Here is a 21,210-nt window from a genome sequence, read left to right as displayed (position 1 = left end):
AATGAAATAAATTCGTTGAGTGATGTTAAGAAATAAATATTTACATTCGAGCACAAATAGGTTTGAAACTTAATTTAATAGCTCCATGACCAATTTTACTGTTCGGACTAAAGTGTCAATATCTTTGATACTACTGTGAAAATGTTTGAATATACAGCACATATATTATATGTAACTTTTGCTTTCCCTTCGACTGAAAATAAGCATACAAATGAACATAAAGACAGAATACATATATAAGAGTCAAAGCACATTTTCATCTGGGGAAGTATGTCTAAATAATAATTCGCTGATGCACAAATCCAGGTTTAAGAATACCCCCGAATACGGCGTCAAATTTTTCATGTCTTATTTTGTACACAGACACGAACTATTTTTTGCACATAATTTCCTAGGTAATCTTTGATAATTACCGCATCTACAACCATAGCATTGGCTTCCTGTAAACGAGCGTAGCGACACCGATCTTCTTTATGGAAAGTTAAGCAACTATGGGGTATGATGCACAAGTGGCAACACCTGCAATAAAGGGATATGGACAAAAGTTCATGAAACAAAGATTTTGATGGTATTTGATCAAAAAGTTCAAATAACAAAGACGATCGAATCTCAAACAAAAGGTCTAAAAAAAAGTTGTTACATCCCAAATGAATCTTCCTCTCGATTAAACTCCCTAGCCCCATTTAGATGAAGGAGATCAGTATTATGGTGTGTAGAATTTTTAAAAACAGATTACAACAAAAGAAGAACAATCTTCTCAACCTAGTGTGATGTTAGGACTCAGAAGTCATGAAACTGGAAGATCATAATGTGTATCTGGAGAAAGACTTACCACACATGTTCTTGCCCATCTCCATTTTGAAGTAACCCTTGTCGCCCCAATCAGCTCCCCACGAGTTCTTAATGAGCCAATAGGGGATTCCGTCCTCAACCCCATAACCAAACAGCAAGAACAGCATGATTCACATCCTGCAGACATGTACGAAAAGGTTTCTTATACCTGCATGCACGAACCAAAGAACTAAATTTCGGTGCACCAACTTCATTCACTTGACTAATTGGTTAGCAAGACCTCAATTGCATATTTGTGTGGCCTTTGCTGAACAAAAAAATTAGATACATGCTTGAACACCTTACATGTTATTCCAACTTGAAAGCCACATGTTTTTCATCGATTTTCAAGATGGTGCAAAGTGTGACACACTGAGAGAGAGAGAGAGAGATGCTGAAAGTTTTTTTCCAAAAAAATATTTCCAATTGCATCCTCTAATTTGTCTAACAAAAGTAGGTTGAGAAAGAGTTACAGCAGGAAAAAGGCTTTTACTAGTACAAGAAGGATGCAAGATCGAATATTCTTATTGTGTGTCGTAGTTTGTGGTAGTACTAGAGCTACAATGTATTGGAGACCATATTTATTGTGCCAGTTAATGCAGATTAGCAATAGGAAAAATTTATTTTCGTAGAAACTTGTTTTATTTTACGGGTGTCATCATAACAATGCCAAAAAAACTCACCATTGGAGAGTTGCCACATGAAGTGCTGGTGTAAACTCCCCCATTATATGCTCTAAAACCATTAACCACCTCAAAAGCCACACTTACTGGCCGAGCAAATGCTACTGCATCTTTCAGCTCATCTTCAGCACCCTGTGATTGCAGAAACATCAGAGGAAACTACCAAAGCATCTCAACCTTTGTAAACGGTTATGATATAGTCTCGTGTCTCGTGTGATTTTCATCTATAAATTAATTTGACAACAGCCCCATTTCTACAAAAGAACATCCTCCAAGAACAAGAATGATGAAACTTAAGGCTTGAGAACAATTCACCTACTATTTTGCCAATCATAAATCTTACCAGGGTAATATTGACAGAATCAACTACTTTGACAACAGCATTTTCAGATGAATATTTGCACGATCCATCCACTCCAGTATATGGATATGAATCCTCAGTGTCAAGCCCACCATTGTATTTGATGTATTCAAAGGCTTGCGAGGGCAAACCCCCATTGCATCCAAAGTTGTTGAACTTTCCTGCACAATCCACAAGCTGTTGCTCGGAAAGAGAAATACCCTTTCCAAATGCTTGAGAGTATGCTGCTTCAAGCGCTCCAGTTGTGCTGTAAATAACACATATACTTGTCAGGGGGCGCTGACGGTAATTGTGGGTTCTAATCCACTGAATATTGACTAAATTAAGTTCCACCCCTCACTAGTTGACCCAAACTTGAGCTAACCTGAATGTCCAGCAGGATCCACAATGACCTTGGTTTTTTACAGGGCTAACTATGCCATTTTCCCTCCAATCTTTCTGCAATCCAACACGACCAAATGAGATGCTATGAGTACTTTATAAATGTTTTGATATTTCAAAAGCTTCAAAACACATTTAAAAAAATTCATACTCGATAATTTCCCTTTATAATCAGTTAAATACAGTTTCTAATTTGAATCCCCGGAAAGGGTGATTTCATCATATCAGGGTATGAATTTTGTCCGCCATAAATTTCTATTCCAAAAAAACTTTTGGGACTGTAGCAAGCCAAACAGAGCTGTCTCTTAGGTATTCCAATTCAAAAACTGACATTACAGGGTTGTTTGTTTATTTCAAGGAAACCTGGCACTGTGGAGCACTCTTTCAAGGTCATATGAGGAAACTACACAACCACATAGATCATCTCTGGTGCAACAAAATTATCAGAAGAGAGGCATGCCGTACCAAACACCAGTATCTTAGGTGAGAAAGAAATCATTGTAGTTACCGATTCTGGAAGGATGGTATTTGTGAGCTTGTGATTGCCCCTTGTGGTAGCGGAGCAGTTTTGAGAGGCTCCCAACCTATGCTTACGGAACTCCTCCCAAGTCAAATCAGCGAACTCTGTTTACCAATTAAGACAAGTCAAGAAATGAAATGAAGGCTAAACATTTGAAGGCTCCAAACAGCCAAAACCATATCTTAAAATTCATGAAAAAAAGAAATGATGCAGAGGGCAAACAGAAGCTTGGAGCAACTCTGATTTAGGACTATGTCTACTGCAATCTTAGAGGCATCGAAAATGTGAAGTATATCAATTTTTTATGAGTAACAACTAATAAGCGTTCTGAAAGAACGTGTCAAGTATGAGCAAGAAGAGAGTGTACAGATTCATATCTGGAGAAAGCAATCATCCAAAGTTATCACTTGTAAAGAGAGTATGTAGATTCACTAGTAAAGACCAGTTTCTTTATGCAGTATTTTGTAGTTAATCCAAAAATATCCGTTCAACAAGCTACGGTCACTTCTAAAGATCGGTTTTTTTTACGGAGTGTTTTCAGTTTTGCAGTTAATACAACAAAAGATACGCAGAAGTTAAGCAAAACTTCAAACGCAGAAGTTAAGCAAAACTTCAAACATATGTGGATACATTAAAAGAAACCCATCTTTGTAAGCAAAACTTCAAACATATGCGGATACATTAAAAGAAACCCATCTTTCTTCCCTTAATTAACAGATCATCCTGGAAATCAAAAATACAAAACTGATCAGCTACAGTAACGACAATACAGTCACACTTCAATATTTTTTGACAACAAATAAACTTCACAAAGCCAACCCATATAACACGGGAGTGAAGAGTGTTATTGAGAGGATCATAAAGTCAACCCATATAACACCGGAGTGAAGAGTGTTTATCGAGAGGATCATATTCTCATCTCTGAGTAACAGACAGAGAAAACAACAAAATCCGCACTATTAAAAAACTCGATAATTATTAATCATTAAAAGGCTAAAAAAATCACCATTGACTCCCATAGTATACGAGAGTCCCTTCCTGTTATGCGATCTGATCATATTCAAATTCTCAACAAATATCTGGAACCTCTTCTGAATCTCCTCAGCATCCTCATACCTCTTTCGGTACCTTTTACAACAAAAATTCATTTACAAACTAAAAAACCTCTAAAAATAACCAATCCAGCACCGCCAAAAACCAAAAAAGAAGAAGATGTAAGAAAAACGTGACACATATTAAAAGAAGTAGCGTGTATAAATTGAATTTGGCGACGGCCAAGAAAATTAAGATACGTACACAAATCTCTTTTAACATTCATGCTCCCAAATTTTCTCGTTGATGGTATGAGATGTCTATAAATAGAGACGATTGAGGTCCCTAAGCACACACCTCATAAGAAAAATACACCATCTAAAGAGAGCGTGCAGTGCTTAGAAGGCTTCAACCGAGAGAAAAAGCTGAGAAATCAAAATTTTCAATGGTCAGAGGTAACACTCAATCCGCTTCCGCATATAGTTTTATCATATTTATATATGTGCAGAAACATGATTTTTAAGAAAAATTCTAACATTTGGTATCAGAGAAACATTTTTCATAAAATTTCAGAAATCAATTTCTGAAAGTTTACGTAAAATGAAAATTTGGATATAATTAAGAATCTTACCTGTAAATTTGTTCTCGGTTGCACCTTACACTTCTTCCTTGAAATCTTAAAAATTGGAGATTTGATTTTTTGAAATTTTCCGATGAGAAATGAAATAAGCAATTGAAAGAAAATTATCCGAAGGAGAGAGCTTGAAGAAGATAAACAACCTGTCTGAAACAATCATGTACATGCATTGTGATAAATTATTAAGCGGATGGATTGATTGGATTCCCACGAGACCCACACATTTAAACCATTCTTTCAATTGTCGATAATGAATTGTCAAATTAAATGATGTGGGCCCCACATTAATTATTATTATTATTTTTAAATAATAATAATAATAATAAATAAATAAATAAAATTATTGCGGGACCCATATAAAATGATTGCTTGCAATTTTTGGATTAAAATATTGCTTGCTAGTTTCGGTTAATATATATATATATATATATATATATATATATATTATTATTATTATTAAAAATAATAATAAAATAAATAAATAATTAATGTGTAATTAAGTTATATGTATAAATCAGTATATATATAGCATTTGGTTAAATAATTTGTACACATTAAAATAATTCTAAAGTTCGACGTAATTTTTAATACATGTTTAGAAATTATTTTTGCATGTTATATAAAATGTCAAATATTATGGATAAGTGTTTGATGTGTACATGCAAATTTAATATTATGGTTGCATTTAATTTGAAATTTAAAATGCAAATAATATTGAAAAATAATTGGTACATCAATATTCACATTATGTTTATATTAAATTATATTAAGTTGTTTATAATTTGAAATGAACATATTAAGTAAGATGTGAATATAATATTAAAAATTAAAATATTTCAGATATTCACAAATGAACAAAGAATCCCCACTTTATCATTACTCTGATAAAAGAGAAAAACTGATGAGGAGTCCACATTTTCTCGTAAATGTGATCCTCACTTTATCACTACTCTGATTGAAGAGAAAAACTGATGGGGAAAATATTTATTCATATTAAGTAAAAATGTGAATATAAAGATATTAAACGAAAAATTTTGGCTTATAAAGATTCAAATAAATGTGGATAATGTGAATAATAATTATAAGGTGACGTAAGAAAACATGATCTGAGGGAGTTCTTCATAGATCGGTTTAAACTGTCTTGACTAGCCACTGGTCTCCCTGAGGAACGTTGCTCTGTCTAGGAGTTAGGTATTTAAAAGGCCTTAGCCCTACCTATCTTTCCTGGGAGCACTCTTGGAAAGTGTTGATCGCGAAATAATTATTATATAAAGCATTAAGTAAAACCAAAATTTTGTCCGGTGAACCGTATAATTTTAAATAATCGAGGAATAGCCACATCATCCTTAATTATGAAAAATTATGCATTAAGTAGGTTTGGATCACATAATGGATATCAATTGTAATTAATTATATAAACATAATAAAATTTACCTCACAGAGATTTTTATTATATTTATATAACTAATTATGTTAAAATATCAAATTATATTTTTCTTAATTTACCCACAGGAGTTAAGGAAAATACATTTTGATAGTTTTATCATAAAGTTACAGAAAAATCTTATTGAATTAAAATTTTAGCCCACATGCAAATTTTATGTCACTAGATTTTAAAAACATGAATTACATTGGTAAAATATTATATTGTCTCAAAATTTTAAGCATATGATATTTTGTGCAGTTATGCAACCTGCGAGTTTTTCTGAATTGAAATGTGACATTCCCGAACTAAAAGGCGATAACTATAAAATATGGAAAGAAAGAATTCTTCTTCAATTGGGGTAGATGGATATTGATTATGCTATACGGAAAGACGAACCATCTGCTATTACTGAAAAAAGCATTCCGGATGATGTTGATCTTTATGAAAAATGGGAGCGATCTAATCGACTCTGTGTAATGTTCATAAAGACCAAAATCTCTGCTGGTATGCGTGGTTCTGTCGATCAGCATAATAATGTCAGAGAATTACTGAAGGCTATTGATGAACAATTTCAGTCTTCAGATAAGGCACTAGCAAGCACCCTAATTATGGAATTCTCTTCATTAAGGCTCACCAGTGTGAGAGGTGTGCGAGAGCACATCATGAAGACGCGGGACATAGCGGCTCGGCTCAAGACACTTGAAGTAGAAATGTCTGAGACTTTTCTTGTGCACTACATTTTATGCACTCTTCCACAGCAATATGGACCCTTCTAAATTTTCTACAATACACATAAGGATAAATGGTCAATTAATGAATTAATGACCATGTGTGTTCAAGAGGAAGGAAGGTTGTTAATGGAAACGAGTGATAATGTTTTTATGACTACACAAGGAAAGTACAAGAAGCAAGTCAAAGTCAAGGGAAAAGGGAATGAATAATTCCACCTCAACCTGACATTAAGAAAGAATCCAAGTGTTTCTTCTGTAAAAAGGCGGGACACATAAAGAAGGATTGCAATAAATTTAAAGATTGGCTTGAAAAGAAAGGTATTCCTACTTCATTTGTCTGTTATGAATCTAATATGGTTGATATGATTTATAACACATGGTGGATTGATTCTGGTTCTACAATCCATGTTACAAATACCTTACAGGGTATGCAAAACCTAATGAAGCCAATAGGAAATGAGCGGGGCATCTATTCAGGAAACAAGATGTCTTCGCATGTGGAGGCTATTGGGACTTGCTGCCTTATATTGGATAGTGGTTTTATTTTAAAATCAGAAAAGACATTTTATGTTCCTAGTTTTTCTAGGAATTTAATTTCAGTTTCAAAATTTGTACCCCTTGATTATTCATTTCAGTTTTTGGATAAATCAATAAATTTGTTTTATAAATCAAATCTTATTGGAAGTGGTACAATGGTTGATGGTCTTTTCTCTATTTCTTTACAAAATAATAACATCACTATGCATGTTCAAAGAGGTATTAAAAGATGTGTTATAAATGAAGATTCCTCCATATTGTGGCACAGGAGATTGGGACACATCTCCATAGAGAGAATTAAAATATTAGTAAATGATGGAGTACTCAGTACTTTAGATTTTACTGATTTTGAGACTTGTGTGGACTGCATTAAGGGAAAGCAGACCAATAAGTCTAAAAAGGGTGCCAAGAGGAGTACGAAAATATTAGAAATCATACATTCAGATATTTGTTGTCCAGATATGGACATGCAAAGTCCGAAATACTTCATCTCTTTCATTGATGATTACTCACGATACATGTATATCTACATGCTTCATAATAAAACCGAAGCACTAGAAGCCTTCAAGGTTTTTAAGGCTGAAGTGAAGAAGCAATGTGGAAAACATATTAAGATCGTAAGAACTGATAGAGGTGGAGAATATTACGGTAGATACACAGAGAATGGACAAGCACCTGGTCCGTTTGCGAAGTTTCTCCAAGAACATGGGATTGTTGCCCAATATACTATGCCTGGTTCTCCGGACCAGAATGGCGTAGCTGAGAGGAGAAACCGAACATTATTGGACATGGTAAGGAACATGTTTAGTAGCTCTAAACTTCCTAAATCCTTGTGGACTGAAGCTCTTAAGACAGCTGTGTATATATTAAACCGAGTTCCAACTAAGGCTGTCCCAAAGACGCCATTTGAGTTATTAAAAGGTTGGAAACCGAGTTTGCAACATATACGCATTTGGGGTTGTCCTTCTGAAATAAGAGTTTACAACCCACATGAAAAGAAACTGGACCCAAGAACCATAAGTGGATATTTAATTGGGTATGTCGAAAAATCCAAAGAGTACAGATTCTATTGTCCATCTCACAACACTAGAATTGTGGAATCAAGATATGCAAAATTTCTTGAAAATGACTTGATTAGTGGGAGTGATCATGACATATTTTTTGAGAATGATCACATTAATGTACAACCCTATTATTCAAATGACATATTGGTCGTTATTCACACCCTTCAAGACCAAATGGGTGTTAGGCAACCGATTACTGAAGTTCCACAAATCGCTGATGAAAATCCAGTAGATCAAGTTGTTAATGAAGAACAACAAGAAATTGTTGATCAACCAAACAACCTAAGGAGATCTACTAGAATAAGAAGATCAGCTATATCTAGTGATTATGTTGTGTATTTACAAGAATCGGACTTTAACATCGGAGCCGAAAATGATCCTGAAACGTTTTCACAAGCCATGAGTTGTAATGAGTCAAAACTATGGTTTAATGCTATGAAAGAAGAGATGAATTATATGGCAGTTAATGGAGTCTGGGATCTTGTTCAGTTGCCTGATGGTGTAAAAGCCATTGGATGTAAATGGGTCTTCAAAACAAAGAAAGACTCATTAGGCAACATTGAAAGATATAAAGCAAGACTCGTTGCTAAATGATTCACTCAGCATGAAGGAATCGATTATAAGGAGACTTTTTCTCCTGTATCTAAGAAAGATTATCTCCGTATCATTCTAGCATTAGTTGCACATTTTGATTTTGATTTACAACAAATGGATGTGAAAACTGCTTTTCTCAATGGAGAACTAGAGGAAGAGGTTTATATGAAACAACCTGAAGGATTCTTCTCTAGTAATGGTGAGCAATTGGTTTGTAAGCTTAAGAAATCTATATATGGATTGAAACAAGCTTCCCGTCAATGGTATTTAAAATTTCATGATGTTATCTCTTCATTTGGATTCGTTGAGAACCTCATGGATCAATGTATATACCAGAAGATCAGTGGGAGCAAGATTTGTTTACTTATTCTATATGTGGATGATATATTACTTGCAACCAATGATAAAGGTTTGTTGTATGAGGTGAAACAATTTCTCTCTTAAAAATTTTGATATGAAGGATATGGGAGATGCATCTTATGTCATTGGCATTAAGATACATAGAGACATAATTCGAGGTATTCTAGGTCTGTCTCAAGAAACCTATATAAACAAAGTTTTAGAGAGATATCGGATGAAAGATTGTTCACCAAGTATAGCTCCCGTTGTGAAAGGCGATAAATTCAATTTGAGCCAATGCCCAAAGAATGATCTAGAGCGGGAACAAATGAAAAACATTCCTTATGCTTCGGTTGTCGAAAGCTTAATGTATGCTCAGGTTTGCACTAGAACTGACATTGCATTTATTGTTGGGATGTTGGGAAGATATCAGAGTAATCCAGGTTTAGATCACTGGAAAGCTACAAAGAAAGTCATGAGGTACCTTCAAGGGACCAAAGATTATATGCTTATGTTCAGACGAACTGAAAATTTGGAAGTAATTGGCTACTCTGATTCAGACTATGCTGGCTGCATTGATTCAAGAAAATCCACTTCAGGATATATTTTTATGCTAGCTGGTGGAGCTGTATCTTGGAGAAGTGCAAAGCAGACATTGACTGCTACTTCCACTATGGAAGCTGAGTTCGTATCTTGTTTTGAGGCAACCTCACATGGTGTATGGTTGAAGAGTTTCATTTCAGAGATTAGAATTATGGATTCTATATCAAGGCCATTAAGAATATATTGTGACAATTCAGCTGCTGTTTTTATGGCTAAAAATAACAAAAGTGGTAGTCGAAGCAAGCACATCGACATTAAGTATTTAGCCATAAGAGAACGTGTTAAAGATAAGAAGTTACTTATCGAGCACATTAGCACTGAATTGATGATTGCGGATCCTTTGACTAAGGGCATGCCACCATTGAAATTTAAGGATCATACAGAAAGAATGAGATTTGGTTAATATTTGTTGTAAGAACAAATTAATGAAATTATGATGTGATATTTTCTCATATATGTTGTTGTGCACACATTCAGTGATTCGAGAAATATCAATAAAGTTGGACCTTGAATAAACATTGGGTTTATTCATTAAGTTATACAGATTTGAGAGACATAATGCATTGTAATACATGGAAGATAATATTCGTTTTAAGATGACCTATCGCCATGATTCATGTATTTTGTTTTCTCCTATGGTAAATGAGATATATGTGTCAAGTGGGAGAATGTAAGAAAAACGTGGCACATATTAAAAGAATTAGCGTGTACAAATTGAATTTGGCGACGGCCAAGAAAATTAAGATACGTACACGAATCTTCTTTTAACATTCATGCTCCCAAATTTTCTCGTTGATGGTATGAGATGCCTATAAATAGAGACGATTGAGGTCCCTAAGCACACACACCTCATAAGAAAAATACATCATCTAAAGAGAGCGTACAGTGCTTAGAAGGCTTCAACCGAGAAGAAAAGCTGAGAAATCAAAATTTTCAATGGCTGGAGGTAACACTCGATCCGCTTCCACATATAGTTTTATCATGTTTATATATGTGCAGAAACATGAAGAAGGAATCGCAAAAAGAAATTAAAATGGAAAAAACCTGTGAGCAAAGCGAGCAAACGAAAAGGCATGGCGACAGTTTCCGACGACTTGGAGAATCGAGTTCTCGAGCTCGTGCAAACCATCGACGACTTGCCTGATCGGATTCTCCTCCACAAAGAGGTCCGAATCGGATCGTACGCCTGCGGCGCAGAGGATAAGAACACCGGCAATGAGCTGCGCGATTCCAGCCAGGCATTCAATTAATAAATTTCAAATTTAACGATATGAAATGGTACGTACTTGGGTTCCTCGGTGACAGTTTGGTGGGCCCTGTCTTCTGTTTTTTTTAAATAAAAATAATTTCATTAAATAATGTAAAAATGAGTGTAATACAAATATAAATACGCTGGATAATCCCGTTAATTAGATGGAGCGACCGATCCCTTCAATATAATTGTGCGCTAATAAAATAGAGCAGAAGATTATTACATTCCCAACAAAATTCTAAAATATCGGTTCTCCATTTATTAAAATGATAGTTATGTTATATTATTTAATTTTTATTAATGGAAAATGAAGTCCCCACCACCAATAAACAACAAAGTCGCTTTTAACCTATGCACATTATGTCCTTATCTTTCAACCGTCAATAATTCTTCCGATAACAAATAAATTATAGGTCTAAATTATTGAACATATTTCACCGAATATCTTGGATACCAAATCTTTTTCTTGGCATGTTTCGATTCCATTTCACTTAGTTTCAAAATTTTGTTTTAATAACATTATTATTATTATTATTATCCCAACCAAACTCTATCGAACCATTTATGAAAAAAGTCGATAAAAACTCAATTTCTTGTGTTAATCTTCTCTCTTCTATAAGTCTGATGGTGTTAATGATTCATTCACACATATTATTCATTCACAAAATATTCTATATTTTTCTTATTTTTTAAGTTGAGTGTCGGAAATTTTTTTAAATAAACATCACTGTTTTAAGACATATATCATCTTATTTTATCCCAAAAATTTTATTGAATTGTTTTAAAACAAGATTTTACACCAATAAAAATAAGCCCGGTCGATGTCCACATAATTTGCTCATCCTGGATGACGTCATGTTGGTTTTTCTTTATTTGCTTTCAGTAATTTGAGCATCAAGTAATTTCCCGGCTCCATTGAAGCATAAGCGAAACCCCGAACCCTAGCTATACGAAGATGGCGTCGCTGGACACCGACGTGAATATGATTCCCGCCGGAGAGGGATCTTCCGGCGCTGGGCCCTCCAACACTGCCCCCACGCCAGTGCCGTCGCAATCCGCCAAGAAAGCCAAGCGATTTGAGATCAAGAAGTGGAACGCCGTCTCTCTCTGGGCTTGGGGTATCCTCTATATTCCGATTTTATCTGTTGATCTTCATGTATCTATTAATTATTAGCCTGCGTGTGCGCGAATTCTTAATCCGTTTTCAAGATTGTTCGGGACGCTAACCCTAATTTTTATACAGATATCGTGGTCGATAACTGCGCTATTTGCAGGAATCATATTATGGATCTCTGTGAGTTGTGTTTCCTTTTTTATTTGTTGATCATTGTTTTTGTTTTGATTCAGTTTGTTTAATGTTTGTAATTTCTTATGCTAATTAGGCATAGAGTGTCAGGCCAATCAAGCTAGTGCGACCAGTGAGGAGTGCACTGTTGCTTGGGGTATGTTTTTCTCTGTACCGCTAGATTTGAATGGTCCTTCTATTGCTGTATAGCAAATATTTGGTTTGACTGTGGCTGATTTTGGTTGTTTAGCATTTTAAATTTTCATATAATTTGATATGTCAGTTCCTACGTTGGATTTTTTTATCTGATAGAAACTAATATAACACTGACTTTGCATAAGTCCAGTCTGTGAATTTTACTTGGGTTGTTAGTCTCCCCTGTTTGGAGCTTATCTTTAATTATTCCTGTTTTATATGCATAGGTTTTGAAAAGTTGTAACAATTTGATTTTGAATAATTGTAGTTCAACTATTAAATGATGAATTAATTTAATATTTTCTATAGTTATGATTCAATTAATTTTTTTTATCAAACGACACTGCATTTGTCCAAAATAAGGTATTACTTAAATCAATCTCCCGTGAAAGTGCAATGCTAAAGTGCAGGAGAACCAAATATTGACAAGCATTCAATATACTGATTTCTATAAAACAATAATGATAATAATAAATGAATAAGTGTTAGAAGCTTTGATATACAGAAGGTGCTAGAATACAATGTAATCTTACTTCTGCCAACACCCACAAGGTGCTAGAATTCAATGTAATATTAGGATGTAACATGCTTACATTAGTTTGTTCAAGCTTTGATATTTTAGAGGTTTTTATTTGGTGCTACTAGTGGGAACCATATCATGTAGCTCTCCCGCTATTTTAGATGGTTTTCTTAGGTCGTCTATGAGTATCTAACTGAGAAGCTCCATATTGTTTCAAATTTGGTGCAACTAATCAGGGTATCCATATAATGATTTAGTTAGTGAATACATGTACATTATAAAGTAGAATGCTAAGTGCGCTGGTGAATGTCAACTTTCCTTGTTTATTTTCAACACTTTGATGTTGTGCCTTTCACATTCCAATCACTCAAAAAGATATTTTCCCCCAGCAGTTGTTCGATAATACACCCCCCCCCCCCCCCCCCCCCTTTCTCGTCATCTTGATATGCATGTCTTTGGTTTTAAGTGCTCAGCTCTGTAAAAGCTCCCTCAATGTTTAAATAAGCAGGTTTAGTCACACCGAATTACAGCCCGCGTAATGTTTCAGCTAAGAAAGCCAAAGAATATCATAATTTTGCTCTTCAAATTTTCTGATATTCTTCATTTTTGTATCCTGCATGAATTTGGAAAAATTTCCTTATATCTCAAGTTAAATTATGACAATTGATTTCACCTTAGACCTGTAAGATCACTCTACCCCCACCTCCATGGTCAAATATTCGATAAGATAGATGGAAACTGGTTACTGTTTTGTATTTGATAAATGCATTTTAAATAATTTTTTTGGTATAATGCGTTTTGGTTCCGGATGACACAGGTGTTTGCAATCATGCCTTCCATTTCCACTGCATCAGCAGATGGCTCAAGACTCGCCAAGTTTGCCCCTTGGGTAAGTGTTTTCTCATACTGAGATTTTTCCAACTATTTCATGGTTTGTTTACTCCTGTGCTGATTCTAATATCGAACTACACTTGACAGACAACAGTGAGTGGGAGTTTCAGAAGTATGGTCACTAAAGCCTTTGCTGGAGTCAATGTGGGGGGGGGCATTCTCATTTTATGGAAGAGTGCGGGCAGATTGGAAATACTTTAATACTCGAGTATATTTTTAGTAGCAGTATGGAAAACCTATAAATCTTGCAACTTTTTTTATGTGTATGTTATGATTTGAATCATTTTGCATCATTTGACTGGTCATTTTAACAGTGATTCGATATTTGGATGCCTCCCAAAACTCACGAGTTTTTACGCCCCTATTTTTTTCCCACATTCTGAAATAATTATTATGCATCTTCTTGTTTCATTTGTTCTAGATTTTTCCTTCTCTTGCTCCGCTCCCTATGTATAAGAGCTCCCTTGAATTTGTTAAAATTAATATTTAGTCAATTGATTTTTTATGACATAAAATCTTAAAATCAGTATTTTGAAATTATTAATGTTTGAATTTTCATAATAATAAAATTTTATTTTAATATACAATAATTAATTTAACCAAGAGTACACCCAACTTGTAATTCGCATCTTTCTATAAATGTTATATTAAAACTCTCACGTGTCTATATACAGATAACATATACCAAACTGCTTATAACTCAACATCAATACCAAATATATTCGTAGTAAACTTACACCAGACCTGCATTATTGCGCGTACAGTCTCTCTCTACTACAGCAAACAGACAAAGCAAACATGTTCTTGAGAACTTTAACTCTGTTCTTGCTCATTATTTGGTTCAATTTATTTTACTCTGTTATTATTTTATTTATATTTTTAACAAAGAAAAAATTAAGCTTCTCTAATAGCTGTACGGAAATCAGATTTATCAAATTTTAATAAGAGATGTGGTTTAAATTTTTATCTGAAATTTAAAATTATGAGAGAAACATTGTACTTAAGTTGAACAAATTTGGTGGCTAGTAGGAACTTGTGGAGGCAATAAGCACCCAGCCATCTCAACTCCTTTACAGGAATAGTGCAATTATGGAATAATTAATTCAACTAAAGCTACAGGAGTTTCCCTAATAATGCCGATTCATTGGAACATTTATCTATGGCATAGTAATTATAAATTTAATATGGTGTGTAATTTGAATCAATAGGTCTCTTGTGAGACGGTCTCACGAATCTTTATCTGTGATATGGGTCAACCTACCGATATTTACAATAAAAAATAATACTTTTAGCATAAAAAGTAATAATTTTTCATAGATAACTCAAATAAGATATTTGTTTAATAAAATAAGACTCGTGAGACCTCTTTTCATAGATAACAAGTTTTTGCCATTAAACATTTAAACTTGTTAAGTGTCTTAATATATTTTGATTTATAAGAGAAAACTCAAACATTTTAAATTGTATAAAAATCTAAGTGATATGTTTCAATCGCATTCTTGGTAAGTTCTCGTTTGACTATTAAAACGTATATGTACGTACAAATGAAGATTTCTCAGTTTGAATTTATAAATGACATTTTGAGTATATAAACACACATTAGATTGATTTTTTGTGAATTACCATTAAAACTGAATTTCGATGTTCAACTTTATTTTCTTTGGAAATGTTACATATCGGCAATAAAAGTTAAAAATTTGCATTTTTATATACAAATTTAAAACATTGAAGGATTTTGTGAAGTCCACATGTATGAGCCTACCCTTCATTGCCCTCACATAATTCAAGTGTCAGTTCAATTGGCATATTACATCACATGTCAAACTAAAAATTTGAAGGGTCGGTCCTTCACATGATCCTTCAAGAATTTTACCCAAAACACATAATAATCTTTCTTCTATTTTTTTTTTTGAGTTGAGGGAGGATTCGCGGCAATTGACTTCCGAATATAAGATTTCGTCCCAAACTTCGTACTCTATCAGATGAGCTATACGCCATGGACCTTCTCCCTAATATTTTCACCTACGATATTAATGCAGCATCAATACAATATAGATTGCACTTCCTTAAAAGAAGAACCAACATAAGAAACTCAAGAACATTTACTTTTGTACCCCAACTACGTGAAACAACAATTGATGCAATTCAATAACATTTACTTTGTTCAATAACAAGATCTAAAGCTCAGAAAGGAGTAATGCTCCCGCTTCTAGTTTCCGCCGGGCTGAACAAAGCAGACCGAGTCCTCGGTCTGTTCTCCTCTAACTGCCTCACGACCTCTTCCATCATAGGCCTAACGGTGGAAACGGGAGCACAGCATCCCATCGCAAGCTTCAACGCCTGAACCAATCCTTCTTCCATTGGATTTCTTACACCCTTTAAGAGTTCCACATCGAAAACCTCCATGGTCGTTTCCTCCAAAACTGCTACTTTCACTAGTGAGGGTAAGTCGACAAAATCACCGTTTCTTGTGCTTTTTCCTGGCTTTTTTCCCAACAAAATCTCGAGTAGTAATATCCCAAATGCATAAACATCGGTTCTTGAATTGCATTTCTTCATCTTCTGTAGTTCTGGCGGTTTGTAACCATCTGCTTTAGCCAGTGCTATTATCTCATCAGCCACGGCTGCAACCATTATCTTGTCCAGTCCAAACTCGTTAAGCCTCGCCACGAAGAAGTCATCTACAAGAACAGTTTTCGATCTCACATTCCCATGAGTGATTGGTGTTTCGAGGCCATGAAGATGACTTAATCCTCTGGCTATTCCCAGTGCAATCTTGTGTCTCCTAGCCCAATTTAGGGTCGGCTTCCCTACTCTAGATTCTAGACATAAGCCAAAGATAAAAATCTTAGAAATTAGTTCAAATCTTTCAATCCATTAATTATCAACAATATCTTACCAATAACAGTGTTATGCATTTGAGAACCTACCCACATAAATATCTTAATTACAAGCTGAGTGCTATCATGGCCTACACAAGATATCAAACATTACCAAAAAAACAACCACCAGGCGAACACGAAGTACAAGTTCTCCAGAAATTTGTTTACGAGTCATCAAATCTTGATATTGGTCAGGAATTGGCGTTGCGACCACATTAAAATGAAACATCAAGAAGATATTTGTTATATAACTTCTAATGAAGAATTACACTAACAGTCATCACATTCTTGATTTTACTTTTCGTAAAAATCTCCCCACTGAGGGCCTTCACAAAATTAGTAGAAGTTCAATCCTCGAACTAATCAGGCAAGATTCGATTCACATAACATAACATCATTGATTGAATTCTAAAGAAGCTTTACAAATACATGGCACAAATATAAACCATACATGACCATCGTTATACAACTGCTAATCACAATCTAATAGGAGTCTACCCACAAATATACACATAGTTGCTACATTTTAACCAACACCCAATATGAAGCATATTTAGTTATCTTTTGAAGCAAAAATTGAATTACAAAACATACCATGTAAGAGATCAGAAAGGGTTTTGCTAGGCAGATAATCATAAATAAGAAGCTTCTCCCCTCTTTTCCCCTGATAGAAAGCTCTCAATGGAATCAAATTCTCGTGACGAACCCGCCCCAACTGCTTGATCACCGGCAAGCAAGAACTCTTATCCTCACAACTCCCTTCTCTCAACAACCTTAAAGCAATTGTTCCTCCATCTGCTAACTTTGCCTTATACACTGTCCCATAACTGGTCTTCTCCATAACTTGCCCTGTAGCATTCAACACATCTTCCAAAGTTAAATGCTCACCACCCTGAAACAAAACTAATTTTCCATCACCGCCAGTTTCACTGCCATTACCGAATTCTTCATCCTCCCCATCTTCAAACTCCTCATCCTCTTCATCCGGATTCCTTCTTTTCCTTTGAAAATAGCCAATCAACAACGAAACCAACACCACGGTACCGGTCATCAAACCAATAACAATCCCAGCTATTGCACCAGAACTCAATCCAGAGCTTCCACCACATTTCCTCAAAGGTGGTCCACAAAGACCTGGACTGTTCCCTTCAAAAACCTCCACACCAAACTTCGATCCCCCAAAAATTGGCAAAACCCCTGTGAAATTATTGTGAGAAAGATTCAATTTTTCCAACTTTAGCCCAGACACACCCTCTGGAATTTCACCAGCAAACATATTGTCCCCGAGATCAAGCTGCTTAAGCCCAAGAAAACCAGTAACGAACTCTGGGAAACTCCCAGTAAACACATTCTTCCCCAAATCAAGAAACTGCAAATTCTTGCACGTGGCATCAGGCAATGCAGGCTCCGGCAGAGAACCGGAGAGAGCATTACCATGAAGCCTAAGAAAAGCGAGGCGGTCACACAGATTCCAAATCGAAGTTGGCAATGACCCTCCAAACAAATTATAACTCAAATCAATATCCGACAAAGAATAACTGTAACCAAGCTCTAATGGGATGAACCCAGTTATCGAATTCACACTAAGATAAAGACTTTGTAGATTAGGTAAACTCCCTAATCTCTCTAGGAATAGTACCAGAAAGATTAGCAGATGGGAGCTGAAGGGAAACTAGATGCAAAAAAGGGTCTTTGTATAAAGAAAGACTAGCCCATTGTGGTGAAGAGAGGTCTGTGCAAAGCAAAAAAGAACCGTTGGTAAAAGCCCATTTGAGGCCTCTCCATTGGCAGAGTGGAACAGTGGTATTCCAAGATTGTAACACCAAGTTCTCTGCAGTTCCTTGCAATGAAGGCTTAATCTTCTGCAAAAGCAACTCAACATCTGAAGTAGACTCAGTGAGTGTGATCAGGAGAAGCGAAATGCAGAACAGATAAAGCTTTAGAGCCGCCATTAATGAGGTAAATTCGAAAAGGAAACAAGGAGAAAGAAAAATGTAAGGAAATTCGAAAAGGAGATGGAGGGAGCTCTTTTTTTCAGGTATTTTTGATATTTTTTCAGGGAAAGCTGACAGTGTTGACTATGCAGTAAACATATACTCATCTTTTAGGCATCGCACCAACTCTAGAATTATGATTTTATTGATTCTGCATGAAAACATTCGATTTCATTTTTATTTATTTTTTTGAAAAAAAAGAAGGAAATAAAAGTGGTAGTGACAGTATTTGATATTTCATTGATATCATTACATTCTACATTTAAAGGTCACAAAAGTTTTTCATCCATCATGATGCCGCTTGTAAAGTTCGGGAGCCTTCCTTTTTCACATGCGGCTTACTGTCAGAATTTTTTCTTTTTAAAAAAATTTGAAACAAACATTATTGATGATTCATTCCGTTGCCTGGTGCAGAATTTACAAAGACAGTCAATTTTCATCATCATTAAATTTAGGAATGGAATGCTTAATGTTGTCATATCCTCTTTAGCATTTTGTATGTATATATATCTATTATCTATTACTATTATAAATATATGACTTTCATTTGTGAATTTACTATTTTATCTTTTTATTTGTTTTATAATTTGTAATGTTCATGAAGTTATTTAAGTCATTTTCTGTGTTGGTTTAACATAGTCATTAATTGTGTACTTAACTCAAATAAGATAGTTATTATTTTGATTTTACTTTCTTAAATTTAATTACTTAATTTTATACTTTTCAAATTCATGGAAAATCCTTATCATAATGTTATACATTTAAAAAAATTTCTAATATTACTAACATATATTGCTATTATAAATAAATATAGTTATTATTTTGATTTTACTTTCAAATTTAATTTAATTACTTAATTTTATACATTTCAAATTCATAGAAAATCATTATCATAATGTTATACATTTAAAAAAATTACTAATATTACTAACATATATTACTATTATAAATAAATATTATAAGATGATTTCAAACATTGTTTTCAGCTATTTGGTCAATTTTTCTTTTTATAAATGATGCTAATAGGCTTGTCAAATTGGGTCAGGCACGTCGGGTCGGCCCGCCCCGCCATAAAATTGAGCGGATTTGGTTGATAAAATAGCAGCCCGTTTGGAGGTGGGCCAAACGGGTTGAGCCCGTTTGGGTTGCGGGCCAAATGAGTTGAGCCCGTTTGGGTTGCGGGCTGGCCCGCCAAATTAGGGTAGAATTTTATATTTTTAAGTTTTATATAAAAATTCATATTTCTTCCTTATTTTTTCTCATGTGCCTAACTTCAATCACTCTGGTAAAATCTATATGCTTCTATTTTTTTTTTGAAGATGTTATACTCTTCAGTCCCCTCCCTTTTTTTAATGTTTAACTCGAACTAATCCAGAATTATCAAAATAATATAGTAAATAAAGTAATTATCTGTATTATTGAAAACATAATATTACATGAGTTAATTTTTAGTACATGTGTACGATGAAATCTTGTGTGAATTAGAATAAACACTTTATTTTTTTTATGTATTATGTTGATTGTTGTATGCTTTCAATGCCTTATTTCAATGTTTTTAAGTTTTTTATGAAAATATTTAACTGAAATATATTTTTCTTCTATGTTTATTTTAATACTGTTTAGTATTTTTTTTAAAAAAAAATAATAAGCGGGTTGGCCCGCCTAGCCCGCGGCCCAAGGTGGGTTGGGCTGGGTTGGCCATTTAGAGGCTCGCCAAAATGGCGGGCTGGCCCGCCCCGCCCCGCCTAATGGCGGGTTGCGGTGGGTTGCGGGCTGGCCCGCCCCGTCAGCCCGTTTTGACATGTATAGATGCTAAATAAATATTACTAAATAACATGATCCATTTGATCATTTTGTGTTCTTGCAATGAGATGAGTTTTTTTACCTAGCGTTAACATGTTTTATTGTTATATGTCATTCGTATTGATCATGTTATGTTTGGATTGCTTATGTGATTTGTTTGTTTGGCGAAAGAAAATACAAAACAAAACTATATATCCCACAAAAGTGATTGTTTTCAGCTATTTGGTCAATTTTTTCTTTTATAAATGATGCTAAATAAATATTACTAAATAACATGATCCATTTGATCATTTTGTGTTCTTGCAATGAGATGAGTTTTTTACCCTAGCGTTGACATGTTTTATTGTTATATGTCATTCGTATTGATCATGTTATGTTTGGATTGCTTATCTGATTTGTTTGTTTGTCGAAAGAAAATATACAAAACAAAACCACATATCCCACAAAAATGATTGTTTTTCAATTTTTTATTGTTGAGATATTTTATTAATTTTTAAACACATAATGCATGTTTTTTGTTTGCTTAGATTACTTAGTTTGAAGCGACTTAGAAAATATTAAAAATGTCAAAATATTTTTTTTCATTTTTACCTTGTGTCTCAGAATATCAAGAGATGATATTTTTTATTTATTGGGGCAAATATATTTT

The 21,210-nt window shown here is 34.4% G+C and overlaps 3 protein-coding genes across 3 annotated transcripts; 1 reads left to right on the top strand and 2 right to left on the bottom strand.

The window, feature by feature from the left end:
- Positions 1–212: 212 nt before the first annotated feature.
- Positions 213–10,992, bottom strand: LOC142547834 (vanillin synthase-like; the record flags this gene model as incomplete). The annotated part of the gene is given in 9 exon segments (XM_075656302.1): positions 213–519; positions 833–941; positions 943–969; positions 1,515–1,646; positions 1,858–2,122; positions 2,240–2,313; positions 2,765–2,880; positions 3,783–3,904; positions 10,784–10,992. Coding segments are annotated over 9 exon segments (1,092 nt in total), but the record flags the coding sequence as incomplete, so codon positions are not given.
- Positions 10,993–11,850: 858 nt separating this feature from the next.
- On the top strand, positions 11,851–14,293 carry LOC142546036 (RING-box protein 1a-like). The gene is made up of 5 exons (XM_075653515.1): positions 11,851–12,109; positions 12,235–12,285; positions 12,374–12,433; positions 13,809–13,880; positions 13,970–14,293. Exons 1-5 carry the CDS (start codon positions 11,947–11,949, stop codon positions 14,005–14,007), a joined length of 384 nt encoding a protein of 127 aa, XP_075509630.1. The 5' UTR covers positions 11,851–11,946; the 3' UTR covers positions 14,008–14,293.
- Positions 14,294–15,676: 1,383 nt separating this feature from the next.
- On the bottom strand, positions 15,677–18,913 carry LOC142546035 (putative kinase-like protein TMKL1). Its single transcript, XM_075653514.1, is given in 3 exon segments — positions 15,677–16,704; positions 17,359–18,370; positions 18,372–18,913. Coding segments are annotated over 3 exon segments (1,995 nt in total). The 5' UTR covers positions 18,717–18,913; the 3' UTR covers positions 15,677–16,066.
- Between the last annotated feature and the right edge of the window lie 2,297 nt (positions 18,914–21,210).

Source organism: Primulina tabacum, chromosome 5 (genome assembly GCF_025594145.1).
Source record: "Primulina tabacum isolate GXHZ01 chromosome 5, ASM2559414v2, whole genome shotgun sequence".
Lineage (NCBI taxonomy): Eukaryota > Viridiplantae > Streptophyta > Magnoliopsida > Lamiales > Gesneriaceae > Primulina > Primulina tabacum.
This window is presented reverse-complemented; position numbering and strand designations above follow the sequence as displayed.

What these genes read in the sequence shown, in the direction of transcription:
- LOC142546036 (XM_075653515.1), top strand. Translation starts at nt 11,947, where the DNA reads ATGGCGTCGCTGGACACCGACGTGAATATGATTCCCGCCGGAGAGGGA. An exon ending in GAATCATATTATGGATCTCT is followed by an intron (nt 12,286 to 12,373) that starts GTGAGTTGTGTT and finishes TATGCTAATTAG; the next exon opens with GCATAGAGTGTCAGGCCAAT. An exon ending in TCGCCAAGTTTGCCCCTTGG is followed by an intron (nt 13,881 to 13,969) that starts GTAAGTGTTTTC and finishes TACACTTGACAG; the next exon opens with ACAACAGTGAGTGGGAGTTT.